We start from the raw sequence: 12,132 nt of genomic DNA, 5'->3' as shown, positions 1-12,132 counted from the left end.
CAGTAAATCTCTGAATATATATCTCCTACTGGTTTTATTCTCTCATTGAATCCTGACTGATACAGACGTCATTAATTCATTCAACAAACACTAAGCAGGGAACAGAGCAAACAACTATGCCAGGTGCCATGAGGAGGAAACAGATAAGATGCAGTCTCTCCACTCAAGAAGCTCGAAGAACCTGTATTGCCTCCCACAAGTATAGTCAGAGCAGTAAGAGCTGCCTCATCAGACCTTATTAACCCACACAGCCACCACCAAACACAAAACCTGTCACTGCACTCAATTGGCTGTCACCTAATAACTAACAGGTATCATGACAATATCGGAAGATTCAAACCTAAAAGAGTTTTGACAATGTAGTTTAGCCATTTTAAAATAAAGAAGAATTGCAGGTCCCTAAATTCTTAAAATATAGCAGCTTGGCAAATATAACCCAATACATTAAAGCATACCTACACTATACCCCATGGAACTGAGCAGGCACGCCCCATTGCATCAGAGTCTATCTTTTAAAAAAAGAATTGCCTCCTTTCAAAGCCTTGTCTTCTTCTAGTAAAGCTACCAGGAAGGAAAGGGCTGGGAGAGGTCCAGGGAGTAGGAAGCAAACAACAAAATAGGCAAGAGCCTCAAATGTTTTTCTGAAAAAATACATTATAAATACATACTTTTAAAAAGCTACGTCATGGGCCGGCCCTGTGGCTTAGCGGTTAAGTGCGCACGCTCTGCTGCTGGCGGCCCGGGTTCGGATCCCGGGCGCGCACCGACGCACCACTTCTCCAGCCATGCTGAGGCCGCGTCCCACATACAGCAACTAGAAGGATGTGCAACTATGACATACAACTATCTACTGGGGCTTTGGGGGAAATAAATAAATAAAAATTATAAAAAGCTACGTCAGAGGAAAAAAGTGAAAAAAAACTCAATGATATAAGATAGTACTTTGCATATAATAAGTAGTCAATACATATTTGCTGATAGAACCAGGAGAGGCTAAAGCAGAGAGAAGAAGTGTCAAATCTTGGTACAAATAACTAAAAGCAAAAGAGCTTTTCTGTAAAATCTACCAATTTTCTACTATTAAGTTGCTTCTGAATTTCATAGTTTTGAAACTTCTAGGCTTGCCAGTGGTCTCTAAAGATTTAGAAACACAAAATTTTTTTACCCATAAGGAAATCACAATAAATATCAAACAGGATACATGAGAATGTTGGAAAACTTATAAATCATAGTAAATTCCATTCAATGTGATCATCCTTCTTACACTAACTTTATTCCTTCTATACGCTTCTGGGTTACAGCATTTTAAGTATATATTATGTGCTAGATGAAGGCAGGAAGGATACTTTCTAGGCGGCTGAACAGGTGTATTGTCTTAATTAGCTGTTCAACCTTCTTACAAATTCAAGCAGCATGTTTCAAAGTTATTCAGTAAGTACATGTGATTCTCCAACACTTGAGATGTCATTCTACATGAACTACCACCTTATACTACAGGGATTTCCGTACCAAGAAGATAACATGACACAAAGACAACTAGTTTATCCACCCTTACATCATCACCGAGGTCCAACTAAGAGAGATCTCATTTTAGTTTTAAATTTTAAAAAGCACAAGATTGGGTGGTTCAACTCTGAGATAAATCGCTTACCACTGCATCCAGGAATTCAATGCACCTCTTTAGATAACGTTTTGTATCACAGAATTGCCTGAAGAGAAGTCTTCCTATTGGCTGCCTGTCACAAAGACTACCATAATCCTTTTCTGGGTGAAGAAAGGGGATAAGAAACACACATATAATGGTTACAACTCAGAAAGTGCTTTTCTGAACCTTCCAGTTTTCACTTGATACAACAAAAGTCAAAAATAGTATTTGTAGTATTATTTTTTAAACCTCTTTTGTTTGCTAATTTAGACTGGGTTATCATGAATATTTAAAATACTCAGGCAGAGCCAAAGGTGGCTGGAAGAACTGATAAATACAGGTGGGTGCAGCCTGCCTGGAAATGTCCCTGCTCCCCTCCGAAAGGAAATCTTCAGGGCAGCAGCATTCCCTGGGAACTGAGTAGTCAGAATCACAGCAGAGGAGAAGGGGGCAGGAAGAGAGCGAGTCTGTCCTCCCACTGCCCCACTCACCCCATGTGTTTGGTACAAATTACATGTATGTGAAATACACCACAGGAATAAACTAAATTAGATTTTCAAAAACTCTTTTTCATTTTGCTACATTTCTATACTTTCACAAGTTACAAATATTATATATGCTTAATGATTTTTTAACTGCTTTTTTTTCTTTTCAGTGAAATAATATGTTGTATACCTTAACTTACCTTATCCCAAACCCTGATATTGTTTTGAGAACAAGGCACTAATATTTGGTCAAAGTGTCAAAAGGGATATAAAACAAAAATCTTATGTTCAAAATAGGTTAATTCAACTTCAGCAAGAAAATCAGTTGCTCCTTTAGCAGTGGCTCTGAACTTGAAATGAACTTTATGTTCAGGTACTCCTGAAGTGCTCTAAAGCTGAAGAATAAATGAAATTCATGAAAAGTAAGCAAGCCATAATAAATTCCTCAATTAAAAGGTTTATTAATGCCAAGTGATTCTAGGCACGTCAACAGTCCTGTTTTGGATCACTGAGGCTGCACATGGAAAGTGCAGGCGAGGACAGAAACCTCTGGACTGCCAGTACACAACTGCTCGTACAACAAACACCAGCAACAGTTTTGCAGATATTCTACTACCCACTTCGTCCAATTTTGCTAGCACGTTTTATTTTAGGGATACTCATTAACTACATTTAAAAAATAAAAGACACAAAGCCGTCAAAAACTGATGTCTTTAAGAAGTTGAGAGTTTTTAATACTTTTCTCCCAAATTCAAAAGTTCAGAAATGTTTCCAGTTTCCAGCTGACGATAACAGATGGAGCATACAGGTCTGTCTCCCTTCTCTCCCAGATTCCCACTGAAATGACCAAAAGTTAAAACAAAAACAAAAGCACAACAAAAAGAATAAAACCCTAACATGGAAAAAGAATACAGGGCACCCTTAGGAGTCAGAAATTTGAAGATTACCTGGAACAGAGAAAGGTGATGGGGTTGGTTGTTAAAGGAACCATCAGCTGAAACCCCAGAGATATGCTGGGCCTCCTAAAGAAGACCCTCCCACATATCTAGATCATGGGAGAATACAAGTGCAGAGTATGAAGGAAGAGACCAGCTCTGTGGTGACAAATGAATTTCAGCAACTCATTCAAATTCTGTCAAGTCCCTCATTAGTGGTGAGGATACAACAATAGGACGTGAGCCCCATTCTCAGGGAACCCCCCTGAGGGGACAATGCGGAAGGAGGTAGCTAAGTGCAGCTGATGAGATAAACAGGTAGAAGGCAGTGCCATTCATGGAGACGAGAACCCATGAGCAGAGCCGGTGAGAGGAGTGGGGAGCAGGACAGTCCGGGCTAGGGCTTGAACTGTGGGCAACAAGGTCTGTATTGTGGAGGCAGCACTGGGGAAATCGATGTCCTCCGCTGATGGAGGAACAGAGAAGGGGCAGGCGGGGCCCCCATGAGCAGAGGAAGGGGCTGCCAAGCAGATGGCCAGAGTTAAGTGTGTGCGGTGGGAGGCCCCTTTGGGACATACAGGGTTTACAAAGTGCTCTAGAGCTCAGGAGATCTGGGGAGGATGGCAGCACAAGTAAGGAGGAAGCCACTGCAGTGGGTTAGGAGTGAACAGCCTGTCCAGGAAGCAAACATTACACTCTAAGTTAATCTGGCTTATCTGGTAAAGCTAAACATCTGAGCTTTGGAGGGGGAGGGAGGGGGATGTATTTCAGTTTGTTTTGCATTTTATATTTCTACCATTGATAAATAAATGGCAAGCAATAGGACATATTGGAGCACATGAGGAAGCCATTTGGGGTAAAACTAATTCGGCCTGAGTTTGTTTTTCCAACAGGGCCTGTTGCTTTTAAACATGCATTGTGGGGGCCGGCCCGGTGGCACAAGCAGTTAAGGGCGTGCGCTCTGCTGTGGCCGGTTCGGATCCCGGGCGCGCACTGATGCACCGCTTGTTAAGCCATGCTGTGGCGGTGTACCATATAAAGTAGAGGAGGATGGGCATGGATGTTAGCTCAGGGCCAGTCTTCCTCAGCAAAAAAGAGGAGGATTGGCATCGGATGTTAGCTCAGGGCTAGTCTTCCTCACAAAAAAAAAATAATTAAAAAAAATAAATAAACATGCATCGTGTATCTGCTTTGCTATGTCCCAAAGAGAAGAGTAAATGCCCTTAAGATAAGGATGCAAATTCCCCCACATTGGCATTTCCTTAAGGATAAGCATTTCTCCCTAGGCTAGGATTTGATTGCTGCACTCATCCTGTGACCACCCAGCTGGAGACGACAGACCTGACACCAGCCATGTCCATCGAGACAGCAGACCTGCTCCCTGCTGTGTCCATCAATAGCTATTCTGGCAGGGCAATCTGGCAGGGCGATCTTGTGGCTATTGTAAAAGGGACATTGCAATCCTATGTGATACATGCTCTTTGACGGTATAGAACCGCTCCGTACACCCCACTTCTTTGGTGCCCTTCCTTCCTTAGGGAATGAAGGCCCCAGGCTATGGTCCTCAAAAGTTGGCTCATAATAAACTCACCCCAATTTTTGTGTGTGTGTGTGAGGAAGATCAGCCTTGAGCTAACATCCATGCTAATCCTCCTCTTTTTGCTGAGGAAGACCGGCTCTGAGCTAACATCTATTGCCAATCCTCCTCATTTTTTTTTCCCCAAAGCCCCAGTGGATAGTTGTATGTCATAGTTGCACATACTTCTAGTTGCTATATGTGGGACGTGGCCTCAGCATGGCCGGAGAAGCAGTGTGTCAGTGCACGCCTGGGGTTCCAAACCCGGGTCGCCAGTAGCGGAGCACGCGCACTTAACCAAGCCACAGGGCCGGCCCCAAACTCACCCCAATTTTGATTTATAGATTGATTATGGGTTGTTTACGTCAACACCATCCTCAGACACTTAAAAATACTTGCCTATTAGAGATAGAATCCATTCATGCTTTCCAAATTTATTTCTTGATTACCCTTAATTTCATCCAGAGCTCTAACTGATGGATCTGAGTCCTTACTTGTAAAGTCCTTACTTGTACAGGTTCTACAAGTCTTAACTTAGGTACAGCAGGAAGAATGTAAGATTATTTGTATTTTTTTAAGTTTATGTCCCAAGGCTCAGATATTATATAAATTTCTATCATAACTATAAAATCTTTGAGTAAATAATCACATGATGCAGGCCACATTTTCTGAAAGATCTTTAAAAACATAAAGACAGGGTAAGAGCCCTTTGGGTTTTTCTGGAAGGAAGCAGGGCAAAATCGAAGAGTATGAGGAGGTCTGAGATGTGGCCAGGTTATGTGCCGTGAGCCTCACACTCCTCTGGAAGATGAGCACACTGCACTCTGCCTCACAGGGTTAGGTAAATGAAGAACTGAAGGGTCTCAGAGCACCATCTGGCAGAGCAGGTCGGTGATCAAGGTGAGTTTCAGATGTGTGGACAGGACAGTCCTGAAACATGACATGGAGCTACCAGGAATGTTCAGACTCAACAGCATTTATGTGGGCACCTCACAGGAGAATCTCTAATTTTACCCAGTCCACATGTTTTATATTGGCTCAGGGACAATAGCAAAAATGATGCATGGTTCCAAAAAACCTTAATTCTAAAGTCTCCCACTTACATTTGGGTGGTAGGAACATAGGTGATTATTACTTTATTCAGTAAAGTTCTTTTTCTATTTCAAAATATTTCATCATGCACACAATCTCCTCCATCCAAAAAAAAATCTGGCATATACAAACACAAATACTTTAAATTTGTTCTTTCTACCTTATCTGGCTCACAATTCTATTAATGATTTCACTTTTCCATGCATTATATTTCACATGCTACTAAAACTAAATACCATAAACCACAGAAATGTGTCACAAAATATGACATCTCAGAAGCAGCAGACAGCCTCTTCTGTCTCCCCATCAGAGGCCCTAGTCCTGAAGGAACCAAAAGATGCAGTCTCTTTTCTTTCGACCTCAGGGGCTACTCTGCAAACCATTCTCTGTTCCAGCCATGAACAAGCGCCATGGCCCACAGGGAAGACAGGCTCACAGGGAGGGGACAAGCCCTGCTGCAGTGGACAGGGAGAACCAGAACCGAAGGCTTCTGGGTCCCAGCCCGCAAGTCAAAGAGTCAAAGGCCAGTCCCCAGAAGTGCTTTCCTGATCAGCAGTGTTGGAAAGGGAACCAGCTAACCCAGAGACTGTTTTTTTTAAGTGTACCAAACTCTGAGACAAGGATGAGTCACTTATCAGAAGCTATCTCTTAACAGTGATGCACCATGTAACAATGTTCGGTCTGCATAACATTAGTACCATAGAGCCTAGGTGTGTAGTGGGCTATACAATGATGAAATCGCCTAGAGACGCATTTCTCAGAACATATCCCTGTTGTTAAGCGACGCATGGCTGTGTTTTCAAAGTAATCTTCCTACAAAAAGAACACTAACTCAAAGTTTTATAGCTTGCTGATTCTCTATCATCCACAAATTCAGAACAACCAAAGGATGAAAATTTTAAAAACCCAAAATATGCTTACTATCACACTAAATACAATATATTGTAAACTAATACAGAAAATAAATGAAGAGCTCCATACAAAGTAGAGAGGATCTGAGTGGAAACATTGTTTTATTCAGTGAGAAAGTTCGGCCTATACATCTTTACTGAAACAACTCCTTCCAAGGTCATCAATTCATTCATTCATTCATTCACTCACTCACTCACTCACTTAACAAAACTGTGGCCAAGTACTGTTCTAGGGATGGATACAAACAAAGACTCTGAACTTGTAGCCAAATCCAGTGGCTGCTCAACCTCTCTGATGTTGCTGACCATGCCCACCTGCCTGGAACCATCCTAGTCCCCAGCTCTCTTGACTCCTCCACTCTCCAGACTCAAGAGACCTGTCTGGCTGCTCCTTCTTGCTCTTCACTGAGCCATAACAGGAAGTGAGGTCCTCCAACGGCCAAGGGCCCTTCCCCTCTTCACTCTTTCTTCCGTCCCTAGGGAGATGTTATCCACTTCCAGTCTCGTGACTTCTAAATGCCATCTATACACAGATATCCCCCAGATTCCTATCCACAGCCCAGACTTCTCTGAGCTCTAAACATGAATGTACAGCTTCCATCCAAACAGGTTCCTACCGCTATGAGCCCTATCTCAGTGAATGGACAAGACCTGGAAGTCTTGTTAACACATTCCCCCTTCCTCACTCCCACATCGAGTTCTACTTCCTGAATATCTCCCGTAGTCATTCAATTCCATCACCACTATCCCAAACCAAGCTACAGTCATCTCTTGCCTGGACAACGGTAACAGTCTCCCACATGGCCTTCCTGTCCCCACTCATGACCCTCTCAATCTCATTCTTCACGCTGAAGCCTGGGAGACCCTTTGAAATGCAAATCTGATTACATTATTCCTCTGCTAAAAATCTGACCATGTCAACTTTCATAACTCTACTGAGACAAAAACCTTTACCAGGCCTACAAACCCCCGCCTCTCTGCTTTCATCTGATCCACTCTCTTCCTTCATCTTCGCTCCAGGAAAACTGGCCTTCATTAAGCCCCTGGAAACTGCCATGCTCCATCCCACTTTGGGGCCCTTGTACTTACCCAGCAGTCTGTACCTTTTTCTCCAAAGCCCTTACTACAATTTGTAATTATGTTTATTTCTGCAATTATTTATTTTATAACTATCTCTGCCAAGAAAATACAAGCTCCATGAGGGCAGAGGTCATGTCTGTTTCTTAACCACTGTATTTCTAGTATCATACCCAGTCTTGGTATAAGCATGTAAATAAATGGTGACGTTTAAAAGTTAATTAATGGTGTTGTATACCTTAAACTTATACAATGTTATATCTCAAAATAAATAAATAAAAAGCATGAACTGGGAAAAAAAGTTAACTAATGGCACAGTCAATGTAATTTACTTCATTCTATGTACTAAAAAACTACCCCAAAGAATCAGAAGTATACTTAATTTATATACAAATATAACAAAAATATAATTCTATGACCCTATGAATATATTTGATAGCATAAATAGTCCCAAAGAAAAGTTTACAATATCTTAAATATAATGCAAATATCAAATGATGGAATCAACTTCCATACTAATCACTTGGTGCTATATTCAGAAAAAATTACTATTTACACTATGGATCAAATATCAATTGGTCCAAAGAAGCATGGCAAGTAAGCACATAAAAAGATGTTCAATATCATTAGTCACTGGGAAATACAAATCAAAACACAGTGAGATACCACTTCACACCCACTAGGATGACTATAATTAAAAAAAAAAAAAAGAAGAAAGAAAGAAAAAAAAAGTCTTGGCAAGGCTGTGAAAAAACTGGAATCCTCATACATTGGTGGTGACAATGTAAAATGGTGTATCCACTTTGGGAAACATTCTGGCAGTTCCTCAAAAAGTTAAATAAAGAATTAGCATATTATCCAGCAATTCCAATTCTGGGTATATACACAAAAATTTGAAAGCAGGAACTCAAACAAATATTTATACAGCAATGTTCCTAGCAGCATTATTCACAATAGCCAAAAGGTGGAAACAACCCAAATGTCCCTCAACAGATGAATGGATAAACAAAATGTAGGATATACATATAATATCCAAATTAATGCCACTGAACTTTACACTTAAAAATCGCAATTTTGGGGGCCAGCCCGGTGGTGTAGCGGTTAAGTGTGCACGCTCTGCTTTGGCAGCCCAGGGTTCGCCGGTTCAATCCTGGGCGTGGACCTATTTACCACTCATCAAGCCATGCTGAGGCGGTGTCCCACACAGAAGAGCTGCAACTCTACAGCTATGATACACAACTATGTCCTGGGGCTTTGGGGAGAAAAAAAAGAAAAAGAGGAAGATTGGCAACAGATGTTAGTGCAGGGCCAATCTTCCTCAAAAAAAAAAAATCGTAATTTTTGTTATGTATATTTTACCACAATAAAAAAAAAACTTGTACATGAATGTTCACAGCAGCATTATTCATAAAGTGTGATATATCCATACAGTGGAATATTATTTGCCAACAAAAAGGAATTAAGTACTGATTCATGCTACAGCACGGATAAATCTTGAAAACACTGTATTTTTTTTTTTTTTTTAAAGATTTTATTTATTTTATTTTTTCCCCCCAAAGCCCCAGTGGATATTTGTATGTCGTAGCTGCACATCCTTCTAGTTGCTGTATGCGGGACTCGGCCTCAGGATGAACGGAGAAGTGGTGCCTCGATGCGCACCCGGGATCCGAACCCGGGCCACCAGCATCGCAGCGCGCGCACTTAACCACCAAGCCACAGGGCCGGCCCAGAAAACACTGTATTAAGTGAAAGAAGCCAGTCACAGAAGAACACATAGTGTATGATTCCCATTTATATGAAATGTCCAGAACAGGCAAATCTACAGAGACAGAATGTAGATTAGTGGTTACCTATGGCTGGAGGTTGGGGAAGGGAATGAGGAGTGACTGCCAATGGGTATGGGGTTTCTTTTCGGGGTGACGAAAATGTGAAATTGATTGTGGTGATGGCTGCACAACTCCGTGAATGTAAATTAAATTGAATTGTACACTTTAAATAGGTGAATTGTGTGGCATGTTAATTATATCTCAATAAAGCTGCTATATTAAAAACATAATGTGGTTAAAACAACTGGATATGTCTTTGGGGGGAAAAATGCTACCTCCCACTTTATACTATCTGAAGTTTGTTTGTTTATTTATTTTTTAATTTATTTTGCTGAGGAAGATTTGCCCTGAGCTAACATGTGCTGCCAATCTTCCTCTATTTTGTATGCGGGTCGTTGCCACAGCATGGCTGACGAGCAGAGTAGGTCCGCACCCAGGATCCAAACCTGCAAACCCGAAGCAAAGTGTGTGGAACTTAATCACTACACCACAGGGCCAGCCCTGAAATTAATTTTGATAGTTCAAAGATTTAAGCCTTCTTAAAAAGGATCTATAATAGTACTAAAGAAAAGATGGATTGATTCTGTAAAATAATATTTCAGTAAAGGTGTCTTCCCTAAGTATAACAAAGTTCAGAAGCTAAGAAGAAAATGATTGATATATTTGTCTATATAAAAATTGAAACCTCTGTGTGGAAAAAAATATTTTAAGCCAAAAGGCAAAAAGCAGAAATATAAAATACACTCACATTGAATATAAAAGGATAACTTCTTTCACATATAATATAAAGAGCTTTTACAAATGAATTAAAAAAAATTGAAAAAACCCAAGGAAAATGCTCTTCATCCATAACTAAAAGGAGACCATTTTTCAAATTACAGTTTAGTAAAGATTAAAAATATTGATAACAACCAGTGTTAGCAAGGTTATAGGAAAAGAGAATTTGTCATATACTGTTGGCAGGAAGGTAAATTGATACAACCTTTTTGAAAGGTAATTTGACAACATTAAAATTTTGAACATACATATCTTTTGAACTGAAAATCATATCTTTAAAATAATACAATTATGATTGCCCTATAGACATGGTTTGACATCTGACCTCCTGTGCTCACCTCAGGACTTGTAGCTAGCTCTCATTCTTTATAGCTGCAGAGTATTCCATTACACTGAGCTATCATATTTTTATTTGACTAATCCTTTCCTGAAGTTATCAATAATTCTTGTCCATATGCATAGAGAACTGTCTGGAAGGAGACTGAGAAATGATTAACAGTGTTCACTTCCAGAGAGGATGATTGGCTGGGTCATGGGTGGAGGAAATTTTACTATATTACTCTTCTGTTCTATATAGAACAATGAGTATATATTACTTCCTAAAAAATGTTTTTAATGGAAAAGTCAATAGCCATATACTTTATAACTACAGATTAGAAAACCTACAGAGTTTTTTTCCTGGGAAGAATCATGAAGATATATGGAGAATCTATTATATAATTTTTGAAACAAATAAGGAAGTCAAGAAAGAATAACATCTAACCAATGGTACAATGTCAGACGTGACCTCCAGGCACCGTTTACTCACCAATGGAATGTCTAAGCTCGCTGCACTGGCTGACAGGGGGCAGCTTCAGCATCTCCCTCCATTTTTTACTACGACCACTTTTTTTGCCATATCCTCCTAAACTTGAAAAAAAAAAGGCATTTATTTAATGGTCAGAAATCTCTAAATTATAACAACTACTTCCACTAATGTATTCTATTTGAGTAGTTTGGGTACCTATGATGAGTGAAAATACAAGCTTATAATTTTTCTTGTCTGGAAGGCAGCTTGATGAAGATAAAACTCCCAAGTGATGCAATCTGTCACTGGCTCTGTCATTTAGAAACCATGTGACCCTGACTTTCTGTAAGTAGCTCTCCTGAGCCTAAGTTTCCAAATTTGTAAACAAGACCTAATATAACCTATCACACAGGGCTGCTTACAAATATCTGTTCAGTAAGTATTTATTGAGCACCTATTACGCACCAAACACCTTCAAAGTGCAGGAAGCACAATGGTAAAAGAGACAAAGTCCCTCCCCTCCATTCTAGTGAGGGAAAGAGATTAAAAATCAGTTAGTGATAAGTGATAAGAAAAAAACTAGCCAATAATAATGTGATAAACGGTATGAAACAGAATCCAGCAAGGCAAAGCTGGAGGGTGCTATTTAGGCCAAGGTGGGATCAGAGAAGGCCTCTCTGCAGGGTCTCGCTTAGGCAGAACCTGAAGGATGTGAGGGAGCCAGCGTGAGACAAAATGGTGGAAAAAGCTATTAGATAATATTTTAGAAAGATCTTTTTAAATAAGCGCCTTTTTAAAAAAAAATTTAACTCAGAGAAATTAAAACCTTCAGTTTTAAGCATTCCAAGGAGCCAAAATTTTACTGAATTTTATCCAAGAAAAAACATCACAGGGCCGGCTCCGTGGCTTAGCGGTTAAAGTGCGTGCGCTCTGATGCTGGCGGCCCGGGTTCGGATCCCGGGCGCGCCCCAAGGCACCACTTCTCCGTCCAACGCGAGGCCGAGTCCCACGTACAGCAACT

The 12,132-nt window shown here is 40.4% G+C and overlaps 1 protein-coding gene across 5 annotated transcripts in view; it reads right to left on the bottom strand.

Moving 5' to 3' along the window:
- Positions 1 to 12,132, bottom strand: part of GRK4 (G protein-coupled receptor kinase 4) — a 92,738-nt gene that overhangs the window by 52,966 nt on the left and 27,640 nt on the right. For 4 of the 5 annotated variants that reach the window (XM_087434838.1, XM_087434836.1, XM_087434837.1 and 1 more), the window contains 2 exons: positions 11,133 to 11,228; positions 1,652 to 1,764 (listed from right to left, as the gene is read on the bottom strand). In XM_087434838.1, the coding sequence (XP_087290964.1) occupies positions 1,652 to 1,764; positions 11,133 to 11,228 (209 nt within the window). The remainder of the gene's footprint in view (positions 1 to 1,651; positions 1,765 to 11,132; positions 11,229 to 12,132) is intronic. The other variant, XM_087434839.1, reaches the window with a different exon arrangement.

This window comes from Ceratotherium simum, chromosome 8, assembly GCF_057802395.1.
Source record: "Ceratotherium simum simum isolate JZ-2026a chromosome 8, ASM5780239v1, whole genome shotgun sequence".
Lineage (NCBI taxonomy): Eukaryota > Metazoa > Chordata > Mammalia > Perissodactyla > Rhinocerotidae > Ceratotherium > Ceratotherium simum.
Note: the sequence above shows the minus strand (reverse complement) of the source record. Positions and strands in the feature narration are given on the sequence as shown.